General features: G+C 42.1%; 1 protein-coding gene across 1 annotated transcript; it reads right to left on the bottom strand.

Moving 5' to 3' along the window:
• Positions 1-492: 492 nt before the first annotated feature.
• Positions 493-11,148, bottom strand: tdrd6 (tudor domain containing 6). The gene is made up of 16 exons (XM_041959236.1): positions 5,801-11,148; positions 5,439-5,743; positions 5,090-5,157; positions 4,907-4,984; positions 4,621-4,660; positions 3,505-3,572; positions 3,260-3,300; positions 3,022-3,106; positions 2,869-2,932; positions 2,692-2,771; positions 2,072-2,126; positions 1,752-1,804; positions 1,611-1,674; positions 1,411-1,478; positions 836-893; positions 493-584 (listed from the first exon to the last, which is right to left on the bottom strand). Exons 1-16 carry the CDS (start codon positions 11,119-11,121, stop codon positions 493-495), a joined length of 6,540 nt encoding a protein of 2,179 aa, XP_041815170.1. The 5' UTR covers positions 11,122-11,148.
• Positions 11,149-16,021: the final 4,873 nt, after the last annotated feature.

Raw genomic sequence — 16,021 nt, 5'->3', positions numbered from 1 at the left:
AATTCTGCAAACTGCTTGAATGCAAATTGTGAGAGAAACAACTGGGTTAAGCTAGTGCATCCTGAGGGCCTAACAAGGAAAACCATGACTCATCTCCATAGATCTCAAATATTTATTTTGCAAACTTAAATATTTTTCCAACACATGCATGCATTAACACACAATACAGAAAACTTTATTGAAACTGCTGCATTTCACTGACAACCACTTAAGTACGATATTCAACAAAACTTTCAGTACTTTCCAAAGAATTATGCAGCAGTTTTATCAGAACTGATCACCCGTAACACATCTGTAACACATCTGTAACACATCGGCCAAAAAATGAAGATGAACCATGAGGTCAGTCCAATAAATCAAGAATGCCAAAACTTAGAGACGGAACACAACAAAGAAAAACAACTTGAACCTGTTTGATGCAACTTAAAATGTGCACTTGAGACATTTCATTTGAGATGTCTGATGAAGGCACGTGAAGGGAACAGAAGGTGGTTACTCCTCTGGCTGTTGCTCAGCAGCCAGAACATCAGCAGAACCATCGTTGATGATCAGAGAGAGATGAGTTATCCTTTTCAGCTGGGCCTCTAAAAAAAAGAAAAACATATCCTTGTTTGGTTATGTGGCGTTTCATGCAACACACAACTGACTGCCCATAAAATCCTGCAAAAGAAACTTGCCAGTAGTGAAGATTAGAATGAAGCAGTGCTTTAAAGCCACTAGAGAACAGAAGACAGGAACTCCCTGATCAAATTATTTGATGCACCCCACACACCCCCTTCATGCCAAAATTGTTCCATTTCACCAAACTGATGATTCAATTCTTAATATCACTTACCAAAAGTATCATCAGCAGAAGAAGACATTTCTTCCTCAAGCACACCATCAGTGAAATCCTGGAAATCATCAGAAAACCAGTATCCTGGTTTGGATCTTGTTGGGTATCATGATGTTTACATGGAACATGAGAAACCTGGTAATTCATAACCAGGTCTGCAGCCACTATGTTCTGTATAAGGTTTCTATTAGCACTCCAGGTAGCTATATCCAGGTTTTTCACTTTACTGTGCACTTTGATTTGTTAGTTTGGCCCATCCACTAACATGGAGGTGACAAGATTTATGATCTATACCGCATCCTGTCACCAGGGGGGCGATCAAGATGTTTTAGCATCAGTTTGAAGGAGCTGTCATGTGTCCATCTTCATATACAGCCATTGTGTGAGGCACTTGATATCCCACATTGTATCCCTAATTAACACTGTGTGATGTCAGAGTCTACAGCTACATATGTGTCTTAATTCTAGCCACCCTCTGTCCATTTAATATTATAAGTATTAAAGTCATAGATACACATTTGGACATCAACCCTGTGTGATATTAGAATCAAAAGGCACCATTATCACACAGTTACCTCTTTATGTTTAGGTGGGGTGTGCACCAGCTGCTCATTGTCCTCCATTTCAGCTTCTTGCTCTGGGTCTAAAAGAACAAGGAGGAATCAGTATAGAAAGGCTTACACACAAGCAGAATCTGGTCTGTTCGTGCAGTCTACTCAAACATGTATGTCCTCATTAAAATCAAGATCAGTGTTAATGGAGTCAAGTCTGATACCTCTGCAGACGTCTGACAGACAGATCTCTCCAACGAGACAGGTCATCTCTTCAATTAAGTTTCTCTAAAAATCAGCAGACAGCACTGTCAGTGATGGGACGTTTTGGTGTTTCATTTTAGAAGTGCGTTGATCTCTATTACCAAATCTGGACAGGGAACTGTGTCGGTTCGTGGCTCATTGTCGGATGGTAGAGCTGCAAATAAAGAAGCAGGTGACATAAATATTACATGTCGCAATTACCAGCTTAAATAAAATACGCTATAAAGAATGGAAACAGTTCTGAAAGGAATGTGGAGGATTGTTCAATTCAACAATCCTCCACACCTGCTGCACGTCAGCACACTGTACGTCAAACTACTTTAACCTCATACTTTAGCATTAACTTTGTAACCTAAGCCTGCAGTATTTATTATTGAACATCTTATGGTGTACTATGTGTGTTGTGTCAGAGACAACTCACCAATTAGTTGTTCATGAAGAAGCTCCCCACAAGGCAGCTGTGATTCATTTTGGACCTAAAATAGAAGTAATTGCACCATTTTAATTTAAAGAAAGACAATTTTAAACAATCAAAATAGGAGTACTGTATGTGTATGACTTTACATAGATCAGCAACACAATAAACAATAAAACCACTTCAGGCAGATTTTTCATTTTAAACGTATTCTAGCCTTCCGTTACTGACAAGTTTTTAAATGTCAAACATCTACAGGGAGTCCTGAGTTGCACTGAGTTCAACATCAGTTGGGAAAAGTGGAAATCTGGAATCAAGAGGTGCATGATACAGGTTTAAAAATACAAACTCAGAGCAGCAAAGCGGTGAGTATATCATGGCCCTGTTGTACTGAAGGAATTAGTTCTGTGGAAATGTATTTACTGTGTGAGCCCTTGTTGTTGGCTACATGTGCTACTTTTTATGAGAATTCACAGCATTCACCTCTGAACAGCCTCATAATTCTACATTAAGTCTGTGCTTTACCCACCCTGAGCCGCAACTACACCACAAAGCCTGCAAGCCAGTCCAAAAACACTGCAGATGCATATACCTCACATGTAGAAACTCACTGTGGTGCAATTTACCATTTCCTCTGCTGTCCTACTGCTGAGACGATTATCTCTTGCAGTGGCGACTTTGCTGTCATCACTTTGTTCATTTGGGTCTGCAGTGCATAGGGGAAAAAAAAACATAAAATCATAGATAATACTGAGACTAAGACTGCTGTTTTGCCTTTTTCCAGGAGGCACGAAGTGTGATACCTGTGCAGACATCTGTCAAACAGGCCTCTTGAACAGAGCAGGTCCCCTCTTCAACCTCGTCACCCTGAACAGCAAACAAGACAGAATTCACATGTCAGATGGGACAAGTTTTGCAGTTTGAGTTCAGATTTCTCGTGGATTCAAATCCATTACCGAATCTTGAGATGGAGCGGTGCAGGTGTGCGGCTCACTGGCTGCTGTGTTCGTGTCAGCTAGCAGGGCTGCAGATACAAAGACAGATGATCTAGAGACACAACTTATGCGTTGCCTAAAGGCCTCCAAGTGCTTCCTTATGAAAAAATTGTGCATACACTGTCAAGGGTGCTTAAACCAAAAACTCAATTTGGCAAACGAAGACTCTGAGATGATCATCAAACCTGAATATGTATCCTCATGACGAGCCAAGGTCTCCTCCTCAGCCATCGAGTCATTCTAAAACAGAACAAATTACCCATCACTGACCTCAGGGCTTCAGCTAATGCAGACTGTATCAATGATGCCTTATAAAACTGTCATACACAGACACTCAAAATATCTGTACATTAAATACACTAAATTGACTATTTACTCTCCAGAAGAAGAACAGGAAGTACTGGCAAAACCACCTTCCAAAATACTGAGTTTCCATAACATTACCTCAACATGTGTGGTAACACATGGCACTTCCTCCTCAGGGGCACCATCTCCAGCTTCCATTCCCTGCTCTGTCGGAGCATCTATGAAGACAACCACAGTCATACTCCATAAAAATACAATCATCCCAGAACACACAGAATTACACTTAACACTTATTTCAGCTACTCAATTTTACCAACAGTACCAGCCAAACGTTTGGACACATCTTCTCAGCCAATGGTTTTTCTTTTATTTCATTATTTTCTGCATTGTAGATAAATACCGAAGACATCAAAACTACAGAAGAACATGTGGAATAATAACAATAATAAGAAACGCGCAGTATAACAATAGTGACTCGGGGCTTCGCCGTTGCCCCGTGTCCCTAATTATGTAATAAGCATTAAACCAAATTGTCTATCTGTCTATACTATTTGCTCTTAACCAGCATCATAAGGTAGTCACCTGGAATGGTTTTCAGTTAAAAGGTGTGCCTTGTTAATTTTTTTAAATTTTATTCACTTTATTAATCCCAAACTGGGAAATTATTCTCTGCATTTCACCCATCACTGATCCACTGAAACACACACATGCACATGCAACATGCAGCGAGACACACAGGAGCAGTGGGCTGCCGCATCAGTCGCCCGGGGAGCATATTGGGGGGTTAAGTACCTTGCTCAAGGGCACATCAGCCAGCTAATGAAGGGGGGGGGGGTGGATACTCCACCACACCCAAGTTTCTCTGCCAGTCCGGTGGGGGGAATCGAACCGGCGACCCTCCGGTCACAAGCCGCTTCTCCAACCTCTAGGCCAATTAATTAGTGGATTTTCAAAAATATATATGTATTCTCCAACACAGAAAATAGTAAAAATAAAGAAAAACCACTGGATGAGAAGGTGTGTCAAAATGTGTGACTGGTACTAAACATTTGCTAAATGAGACTTTTTAACCATGTTGTCTATAAGGCAAAGATGCTCTGCAATTTTCTGTCTCTTCTTTTTAGTTACCTAAAGCTACAGTGTGACGTAGGCTAGTATGATAGTGCCTTAAAACTTATGCCCTTTTTCAGATAATTTCATTGCCAACGCTTTCAATGTAAGAGTGTTGTGAGTTTAGAATTAGGAATCCCTCACCAAACGCAGGAGGCACAGAGGAGGGCAGCACCAATTCAGTCTGCACCTACAAGACGACAGACACACAAGTAAAACCGAGGAGTTACAAAAATCATGTCCCAGCAGCTATCTTGCTTGTTTTTCCCAAATGTCTTTTTTGAAATGTGGAGCACCAAACAACGGAATGTCACTACATATGTACATGCAACTAAATACTGATAAAATCACTCCCAACCTCTGAGAACATGTATTGAGCTAGTTTTTTTTATGTACAATGGGAAATAGCCACACAAACAACTTCATGCACCTGCTTTAAGTCATTAGGAATCCTATCAGCTGTTTCCAAATCCTCCCTCTCCCTGGAACGAACAGCTTCACGGGGAACCTTGAGAAGAACACAACACCCAATCAGACTTCCATTAAGTCTATCTACGTCAGTGGTGGTGTGATTGGGTGTATTTTCTGAATAAAGTCACTGTCACACATTTACCATTTTCACTGTTGTCATACTTCTACGTGGACTATCCTTTGCAATGGTAACACTCTGCTTATTTGGATCTGGAAATGCAAAGAAAAGGCATCAATTATTATTGATTATCAAAATAATTAACTTCACACAATCACTGAGCACGGCTTGACAACAGGTGACCATCAGTTGTGAATTACTTTAAAAGCAAATAGGATGAACAGAATACAAAATCTTGTTACACAGTAACTTTCCATGTTCACAAATTCTAAGAATTCCTTTACTTTTAGCTGCTTATTTGATGAACAGGAAATACATCCTATTGTTTACTAATCAGAAACAAAGATAAAAGGAGAATAAATGCATTGCTTACCAGAAGCATGTACGATGTCAAAGCAGCTCTCCATGCAGTCGATATTCACCTCTTCTTTTATGGCCTCTGTCAGGTTTAAGTCACCTGGCCCAATAGTGTCCACCACCGAAGCACCCTCCTCTTCAGTGCCTTTGTCAGTTTCAGCGGCACTCTTGTCGGTCAAACTACCTTGGTCACCTTTGTTACTGAGTGGAGGTAATGTGATTTCATCTCTGCCACTATCACATGGCACAATGTCTTTGAGTTTGGTTTCAGAGACCACCATAGTGGGGATTGTGTTCACCCCTTCATTGGAAACAGTTTCTCTCAGACTCGCTGTCGTTCTCAGTATTTGAGGTTCGGTGGTCGTATTGCATTCTGACAAAATCTGATCCCTCACTTCCTCTGGGGACTCAGAATGAAGATAATCATCAGAGCTTTTACCTGGTTTTGAATAGCTTGCTAGTTTTTGGACCTCATCTGCAGTTTGAGGGTCAACAACTTTCCCAACGCTTTGCTCTTCGCTGTGGTCTCTCTGAGGACAAAAGCAAGCAGCAGCGATATCCATTTGTTGACGTTCGGGATGCTTGAGTTGATCCTCAGGCAGTGTTGTCTCTTTCACAGTTGAGTCACATTGCAGTGGTGTTTTCCATGAAGTGGTCAGTCCATCTGCACCAGGTTTGTTTTCTGTCATGGCGCTCTTCCACCATGTTTTCAGTGCCTCATTTATCACCTGGCCCTCACATTCCATCTGCACAAGGCATTTGATTTTTCCTTCTTCTCTTGTTACTCTAGTAACAGTCAGCTGTAACGCTTTGTCTGTTGTAAGCACTGACAACTCATCTACTGCACCACTGCGCCAGGATCCGTGTGAAGCATCAAAGCCTTCAAGTTCACACAAAAATGCCTGTGGAGGGGTTTTCATCAGGTCAGTGGGCATTTCCCTAACATCTGTAACACTGACTTGGGACATGTTTCCATAGTCCACAAAGAAAACAGACAGCTCCTCTCCAACTTTGTTGATGATCTCTGCACGGTACCAAAGACGGTCATCAGAAAAGAGAGCAACGCATGGGCTGCCAGGGGAGAGAGAGCCTGGGTCAATGTGTTTGTGACCATCCCCGATTTCTGAGACACGAGAGGTTATCTTATCAAGCTCTTCTGAGTCCACAGACTGACACCAAAATGTCTGAGTATCATTTATAGTTGTGATGAAGACCTCGATCTTCTGTCCCTCTAAAAACTCTTGTTGGTGGTAACATAGAGAACAGGAGTTCAGTAGCGATTTCTGTGAGTTCTCTGAAACTTGCCTGATGTCAGAGATCTGTGCAGGGTTTTCCTTAGCTTGTTCAAGTTTCTCTGACTCAATTTCAGAACCATCACTTGAATATCTAGTAGGTAATTTACACATGACATTCACACTACTGTCTTTGAGACTGACTTCCCACATGGATCCTGACTGCTTGATAAACTGGCACTTGAACATCTTTTCTCCATTACAACTGACGGCTTCTTTGAAAGCTGACATCACTTCTGGATCCAGCGCGTCCTCTTTTCCAAGAGCTGCATTGTCACTCACCATACAGTGTGTGCTGTACTTGGGAAGTTGCAAGAAATACTTAGGGAGTCTGCCCATCTTGGAAATTGGCGTCACTGCTGTATTTCCAAAATCAACAAACTCAACAAGAGCCATCTTGCTACTGCGGATTTCTCTCACAACTGCTCGGTACCACGAGGAATCATCTGTGAACTCTGCTTTAACAAGGTCACCTGGATGCACGTCTTTGATGTCGTCAGTTTGGGGGATTAATTGTGGATCATTGAGCTTTTCAACAAGGGTGATTATTTCATCCTCATCTCTGACAAGCTGCACATAGAAACTGAATGGGCTGTTGCAGTGTGAGACATAAACATCTGCTTCCATACCTGATGTGATAGATTTTGAGGGCAGGTCGGCAAGTTTAGAGAGTTGTTCAACACTGCCTTCCTTCAAAGATTCTGTGCCAGGTGATTTGGACTTGATGAGCTGTTTAGTTTCTGTTGGAAGATTTTCTTGTTTGGGTTTGATATTGGCACCTGCTTGCACAGAACCAGTTTTCGTATTACATGGTGTCTTTCCACATGGCTGCCTCTGGTGTGGAGGTCTGTACAGCTCTAATGGAGCAGCTTTGACCTTATGACCATTTTCACAAACGTGGCACGAAGGCTTTGGTGCAGACTGCAGATTCATGTTGGCATCCCTCATTTGACGTGCAGGTTTTTGGGTGGAGAAATTTGTCGTGGTGGTTTGAGTGTGATCTTTCACTTCTGCAGCCTGCTTTGGGACAACTTTTGGAATCTTTTGTGCGTGATTTGCTGAGGTCTCATGTTCTCTCCGACCCCGGCAGGCAACCTGATCTTCTGTGTGCATCTCAATCTGAAACATCCTCTTGACCTTTGAATTGATCTGAGTGTTTCCATGATACAGCTCGACCAGCAGTTTCCCATCAGGTTCTCGGGCCACTACTAGTGCTCTAAATTTACATTCCGTTGCTCTTGCCTCAAACCAGCTGTTGACTTCACTGGAAACATGGGAGGGAGCAGGGACATCAGAGAGACTACACACAATTGCTTGCACAGGCACAGACATTATGTGATTAGCCTCTCTGGGAACTGGAAGCAAGTCAGACTTTTCCACTTCAATAGTGTCACCATAATCAACAAAGTGAACCAGAATTGCTGGCTTTGTGGCCTTTATCTGTCCCCTGTACCACTGACCATCAGTGTACCTTGCAAAACACAAAGTTCCAAAGACTGTTGGGAGGTCGACATACTCAAGCTGATGACAGAGATTGCTCACTTTGATCGTGAGATCTTTTATCACATCAGCGTTCTTCTCGAGCTGGCAGTAGAACTGGTTGACACTGTTCACACATGTCACTGTCACCTGTTCCTCTGTTCCAGTTTTGACATTGTGCGTTGAGTAGTAGTATGTGTCCAGACGGAATGATGGCCCAGTGCCTTTCCTGAGAGGTGCATTTTTGACTAGATTGACCATACTGGTGGAGACACTCTCAAAAGGAGTTTCTAGATCCACAATGTTGAAAACAATCTTCTGCTCGCTGTACATGACAGCATATATGGTGCACTTCAATATCACAAAGTTTGATGCTGAAGTTTCCACAAAGCTGTGGAACCTTGCTATTGCTTTTTCATTCCACTCATTTGTGGCAGACATGCGGTCAACAGGGTTTAACAGACTGCATCGAAAAGCTTGGCCATGCAGAGTGAGGAACTCTGGGCAGATCCTCCTCAGGTCATAGAGAGAGATGGTCTCCGTCTGGCCGTAGTCAACAAACAACACATCTACATGAGGCGTTTCATGTTTGTGAATTACAAGGGCCCTGTACCACATTCGATTTTCAGGGTGGCGTGCAACACAAGCTGTTTCTACAAGAGGCTGAAACTCACTGCCTGCATAATGAGCCTGTATGTCATGCATGAGTAATTTCAAGTGCCCTGCACTTTGTGTTAGTTGGCACCAGAAGTCATTTGGGCTTTCGATGTGGGACACACTGACATCAAGGACACTTCCGATGGTAAACATGTGCTCCTTGAATGTAGGAAATCTTTCACTACTGGCACGGCCAACTGTGTTTAGGGTCTGGAAAGATATTCCATTGTTCCGCTGTACATTTGAGAAACTGGCATCTGGAAATTGTGTGGAAGGCAGGATAGCAGGTTGTGTGGTCATTTTAGTTTTAGGTTGTTTCTGTGAGTCAACCCTTTCAGCGAGGCCAGAACTACACATCAACGTAGTAAGATCTCTTTCTCCCCTTGCTTTAGGATCTGTTAGTTGGACAACATAGCCACCATTATATTTTGCGTTCACATGTACATTTAATGTTTTATCTGTGACTGCTTTGGTGAAAAACTCACAGGCACTTTGATTCCATCTCCCATCTTTCGGCCTGACACCAGCCAGGGTGCATTTCAATGCAAGACATGGCAGCTTTTTGAAGTCATCAGAAAGGATCCTGATGTTGCTCCTGTCAACCACTTCAGTGTTACCGTAATCAACAAAGAACACCTTGATTTGTGTCTCACCAACTTCAGCTACAGTTGCTCTGTAGAAATCTCCATCTTTTGCCTTGGCAGCACAGTAGAGTCCAACAGTTGGATTTTTTACCACATCTTTATCCACTGAGTCTTTGTACAGATGGTTAATACTATGCATCAGTTGGTCAAACTCATTTGCATAGTTATGTGTTTGGATCCAAAACTCTGATGGGTCAGATACGTTCTGAACAACAGCAACATGAGAGGAGTTGAGAGAGAGGTCTTCAGCTGGCAACTTCTCTACTATTGCTTTCCCTTCTTTTTCCTCTACAGCCTGTCCAGGAGTTAATATCTTGCATGCACTGCTACGAATGGCATAATCTCCCAGTGTTTTTTCACATTCCAGCAAACACCTCTCCTTGGAACCAAACAAGTTGTTAATGTTTGTGTTTTCATCCCCATAGAGCGTGACATAGTGAACACCCTCAGAAATGCTTTGGTACTCAAATTTGGCAAACACTGTCTTGTGCAGAAGAAGGGTCCTGAGGTAGTCAATCTGCCTGGTTGTCCATCCAACCCCTTTGTCAATGATTCCATGGAGGGAGCAGATGTAAGTCACAACAGGCATCCTGAAGAACTCTGCAGCCAGTGGTCTTACATTCTCCATGTGAACAAACTGTTTTGTTCCATAGTCAACATTCAACACTTCAACCACTTGGTTGGTTGGGAATACCTGTTGTAGAATAGAGCGGTACCACCTGCCATCACTTCCTCTGGCAGCACACGAAAACCCAATCATTTCTGGACCTACAACACAATTGGTCATCCTGCCTTCACAGCACTGTGTGATTTGCTCTGAGAGTTTCTTCAACTCGTGTGAGAACACCTTCAACCGGCAAAAAATCCGCTGCGGACTTGTCACATCTGTGACTATGACAGCCTCCACAGTTCCTGCTGGCAGCTCTGGGTACATGAAGAGCTCTTGCTTGTGTAATCGCTCACCTGCTCCTATGGAGACCTCTTGTGTCACTGCAGACACTTCAGCACGACTATGGGTCTGCAGTGACATCAGAACGAAGTCCTGGAACATGTCTGGAGACAGCTTCTTGGCAATTCCCATCTCATACATTTGTTTGGATATGCAAGGGATGTGCAGGAGAAATGTTCTGTGTGGTACCAGTACATCTTGCACATGTGCATTCACAGACTTTCCAAAGAGAGATTTCAGAAATTCGAGTGCCACTGGAGACCATTTGTTCTCAGGCGAGAGCGGTAACACATTAGCTAGCACACAAAATTCCACTTCAGGTGGCAGGTGGAAGTGCTTCTTCTTACCCCATGCCAGCTTACTTGTGGTGGTGCTATATGTCATCCCTTTGTCAAAGAGAAACACGCTGTAGTTCAAGCCATTTCTTGAGACTATGCGAGACCTGTACCAAGTACCATCTATCTGAGCCAAGCACTGGTCTCCAGGATTTCCTTCAAACTCTTGAAATTTGTTTCCAGGAGACTGAATGTCTTTAGCCAGGCAGTCATAATCTCTTGCCCTATCCTGACACAATTTTCCCCAGAACTCCACAAGCATACAAAGAGGATGCAAGTGGACCTTGCTTATGCAAACTGTTATATCCGATCCTCGTGTAGGGAGTCCTTGGATTGAAGACATTTTGCCAGTTTCATGAATTCCAGCTACCCATGATATCACCTTTCACTAACACAGAGTCTAAGCACTGGATCGTATCTGGAAAACATAAAAGACACACACAACAGGCGCACACACACAAAAACAGGTATTAAACATAACAGGCTTGTACGATAACTTTTCTGGTACATAGCACTGGCGCTAAAGAGGTTGACAGTTCTATAGCAAAAGCCACAAAATTACAGCATATAAACCGTCTGTTACCATCTCTAAAAACAACCACATCTAGTGCAGTTCATCACTTAAACAGTCAGGTGACTGGCAAAGGACATAAATGTTGTATACAGGGCACCGTCCAAACCTTAACAAGAGATGTTTTCAGACAAACATTTTCTGTCCATAATGGAAAACTGCAGCAACACAAAATATCCATTATCTATGCTTGAAAATGTCAAAATTTATATCATCATACATACAATAATCAGCCAATGGCAGCAACTCAATGCATTTAGGCATGTAGACATGGTTAAGATGATCTGCTGCAGTAACTCAAAGAACCACCCCTTACAACCGAGGTATGCAAAAGAGCATCTCTGAACGCACAACAAGTCGAACCTTGAGGCAAATGGGCTACAGCAGCAGAAGACCACACCGCGTGCCACTCCTTTCAGCTAAGAACAGGAAACTGAGGCTACAATTCGCACAGGCTCACCAAAACTGGACAATAGAAGATTGGAAAAACGTTGCCTGGTCTGATGAGTCTCAATGTGGATGTGGTGGATCGGGAGATTCGCATCATGAATGTGCAGCCGACAAATCTGCAGCAACTGCGTGATGCTATCATGTCAATATGGACCAAACTCTCTGAGGAATGTTTCCAGTACCTTGTTGAATCTATGCCACGAAGGATTAAGGCAGTTCCGGCAAAAGGGGGTCCAACCCGGTACTAGCAAGGTGTACCTAATAAAGTGGCCGGTGAGTGTGTGTATATATATGTAAAATCTCTTTTAGTTAAAGAGTAAGGTCTTTTTCTTTTTAAACAGTATAGCTGCAATATCGCTCCCACCAAAGCCACCAGACTGCATTTACAAAAACAGTAATTTTATCATCATAAAACACACTTAATTCAAACAAAACAGTTACCTCTCTACCAGACTGCTGCTTGGTAGAGAGGCACGCAGACACGACCAAGCCATTGAACACCATTGAAAAAAAGACGCAGAACCCCCTGAATACCCTCAACAACCACTGGCTCACTTGGTCAGATATTTCTGCCTCTGGCAAAATCACCAGACAGCTTTGGTCAAATTTTTACAGTCACTGGGAATAATTACTGAGTGATAACAATAAATGATGAACATTTTTATTAAAACAAATTGCCAGTTGAATCTTAAATGCATGTATTAACATCCTACATACCTCTGGTCTCAAACTTTTCACAACATAGTATTCACATTTTCAGTCACTTACATATGCTCCATTTCTGCTTCTAAATTATTTTAAAAGACCACAGCACAAAAATATCTGTCTTCATTTTCAGAGTTGTCACCAGAACCCTCCTCTGAAGAATCATTATACTACTGCAACAGCATTTTTTATCACAGTAGGCTAACACAAACAAACTTCTGTATCTTTCATCCTTGTCCAGTGACACAAAATTAGCCATACAAGAAAACACAAAATGCTCACATTTCCTTTGTTAAAAACAAGCAATTAGAGGAGAAGAGAGTGAAAGTCAGCCCACCACAATCCTCATATGCTCAGTGAATAAAATGATGTCACTGGGTGGAACGGGAGTCTCTGAAGACCAGAGGTATGCAATTAAGGGTAAACAGATGAACTGAACTGTCAAATAACGTTAGCTAACTTAACTGTGAAAGCTAGCAAGCTACACATTTTGGTTTGCGCTGTTACTGTGAATAAACGGTAAAGTTATGATCACAAATCGGCTTAATTTACTTTTACAAATCATAAATAAGAGTGATTCAATTCACAGTTTTTTTTAAATCAAAACAATCAACAAACTCCACAGCTAAATTAATCACAACTAAAACGTGGGTTAATGCCGTGGCTAACGCTACGTCCAGACGTAGTTAGCATACATTCGCTAGCATTGCCGACGTTGGCAACTGCCTTTGACATTAACATACAGGTGCTAACGTTAAATTAATTGTGGGCACATTAGCATGGTGACTGTACTGCACTTTAGATGCACATGTGCGCAGTAAGTGAAAAGGAGCTGGCACACAATAACTCACCCGTTTTATTCCAGGGGAACCTGCCGACTCCTCTTGAAGTCAGGTAGTTGCAAAGGTTTAGCAAATTATCGTTTGCCGAGCGAATCCACGCGCAGCCACGGCGTAGCTAAACTTACTCCAACCGCCTAAACCTGTCAGATGTAGCTACACCCTGCTGTCCCGTTCCAGTGTTTCACTTCTGACGTACACTGTTGTGACAGATGATCCGTGTAGCTGCTTCGGAAAATATTTCACCGTAACCACAAATTCACCTAACAGCGCGGCAGACCGACGTTAGTAACTGTTGGTCGGTTGCTAAAGTCAGAGAGCGCAAAATCACCCGCGTGCTGAAAATGCGCACGTTTTTTTTGTTTGTTTTTTTCACCGCTGACCCGGAGCTGTCGCTGTTGTGCCCTGTCAGACGAGTCAATGCACAAATTCAGCTAAATCTAGCCTTATTTTTCTTATAATCTGCTCATCTCGGTTAATGCTGCTTTAAAGAATTACTCACAAAAAACAATAGTTAGTTTTGTAGAAAAATTACAAAAAAGAAGCGTCTAATTTATCTCCAAATGGCATGTAAGCCTACTGTATATAGTGTATGTGAATGATTGCAATGGCCAAGCTGACTATGAAAGCATTTATGTAACTCAGTCAGAGAACTTGGCACATGACTGTGCAGATCAATACTTTGACCATGCAAGTGTCTGTCCAGATGGATCTTATTTTCATTTCCAGCTTTCAGAATAAAGCTGCTTAATGCCACATCAGAAAAGAGATATTCATTTTAACACACATTCTGATTGCTGTAACTCTAATGTCTTGAAATGAATGAATGTCAAATGAATTGCTCAAGACTATGTTGTGGTTCAAAGTACCACTTTTGAAGGAGCGATGAGGACAGCGTTGCCTCAGGGGACATTTCACCAGCACGTTCCTCTCCACAGACAGGATGAAAGCAGAAGAAGCTGGTCACTGTCGAGATGAATATAGCAGAAACATCGCTCAAAGTATGTATAATCATCTGATGAGTCATAGTTCATGGCCAAGAGGAGCAGCATGATTTAGTGTCACAACAGAACATTTTGTTGTAAATATTTGTGTTTGAAATTGTGCGTGAAGAATACACAACTAGCCCTCTGTCTTGCACTGATCATTTCATCATGTGCTTGAGACCTGCCACACAAACCATTCTGCAGTTTTGTCCACAGCCACAAGAATCAGTGTGTCTTTTTTCTCTTTCCATTGCTACCCCAGCCGCTGAAGGAGTACTATAATAAAAGTAATAATAGCAAAAAAATCTTTTTGTGTCAATATCTCATGTGATGCATTCAGTAATCAGTAACAACTCAGTACCATCCCATTTCCACATAACATGGACAGTCAGTATGTGGCTCAGGAACATATGATAAAAACACTTACCTTTTCCCTGGCTAAAGTACACCACTAGGGGGAGCCAACGCACCATAATGGACTAAGAGTGCAGGTATTCTAATAGTGTCATGAGGTACCTGTTTGTTGGCTTTTGTACTTGATTACTGTTCAGACTACCTGGGTACATTAGCATGCAAAAAAACATTAAAAGATATATAATAATTAAAAACATATTAAATAACTTGAGTGAAAATATTGAATTCCTGAAACAGTGAAGCCAGGGACGCCTTTTTTTAATTATTTCTTTGAAGAGAAAATTGCTTATTGTTAAGGCTGGATTTGAAATCAGCATTAAACATTGCGTACAAAATGCTATGCTGAGCTACTTTCGCACATTTTAAATGAAAAATAACAATAGTATATACTATAGAGGTTGTTAACTGAAGAAAGACTGGAGAACAAAAACACCTGGACACCTTGTGGAAACCCTCACTGGTCCAGAAACTGCTGGGAAAATGGCTTTAAGTCGAGCACTTCTCAACGAGAACCTGCTGATTGCACACACAGAAATCATGCGGATTGGACAACGTGTAATTAATCTTACTGGAATTCTGGAAGGCATCTATCAGCCAAAAATGTCCATTGAATCAGGTGAACTTGAATTGAATGTATAGGTTGACAAAAAACACATTTTGGATATCCTTACATTGTCGTGGCGAGTGTTTCCCAGCCCACAACTCATCCACATCGCCATGAGTGAGAAGTAGTAATGAATCTGTTACTATACTGCCCAATGATTTAGCTCAATTAAATTATTTTACTCAGTAATCACCGAAGACAAAACTAAACCGATGTCTGGATATACCTGTCCATTTAATGAAGCCTCTTTGATAACTTTAAGTACAATAAGAAGTATGGATAAGAAGAAATATTTCAGTTCATGTGGCACTTAGTGCTCCTGGGGATACAGGTGCTGGGGCCATAGCCGCAGGTGGTGCATCTGCCTTGGATGTAGCTGCAGGTGCTGAGGCTGCAGGTTGCATGGCTACAGGTCCTGTGCTTGATCGTGCCCTGACTTTAACTGCATTGGATACAGGCGCTGTGACTGTTGGTGCACTGGGGGCAGGTGCTCAGCCTGCTGGGACTGTATGCATGCTGATGCATGTTTTGAGGCTGCTGGGAATCGTGTCCACTCAAAATCTGTAAATGCAAAAATGTTTTAATCATCTTTTCTTCCCTTCTTGCGTAGTTTTCTTTAGGGACTGACTGTTACAACAGGGCTTTCTCACAGCACATACAATGCCTTGTCTTAG

The sequence above is a fragment of the Chelmon rostratus genome, chromosome 18, assembly GCF_017976325.1.
Source record: "Chelmon rostratus isolate fCheRos1 chromosome 18, fCheRos1.pri, whole genome shotgun sequence".
In the NCBI taxonomy this organism is placed as follows: Eukaryota; Metazoa; Chordata; class Actinopteri; order Chaetodontiformes; family Chaetodontidae; genus Chelmon; species Chelmon rostratus.
Note: the sequence above shows the minus strand (reverse complement) of the source record. Positions and strands in the feature narration are given on the sequence as shown.

Bases quoted from the DNA above. Each gene is read 5' to 3' on its own strand.
- tdrd6 (XM_041959236.1), bottom strand. From the start codon at position 11,121: ATGTCTTCAATCCAAGGACTCCCTACACGAGGATCGGATATAACAGTT. The intron at 4,985-5,089 runs GTAAATGTGTGA...GTTCTTCTCAAG, and splicing joins GTATGACAACAGTGAAAATG to GTTCCCCGTGAAGCTGTTCG. The intron at 3,301-3,504 runs GTAATGTTATGG...GTTCTGTTTTAG, and splicing joins GTGTTACCACACATGTTGAG to AATGACTCGATGGCTGAGGA.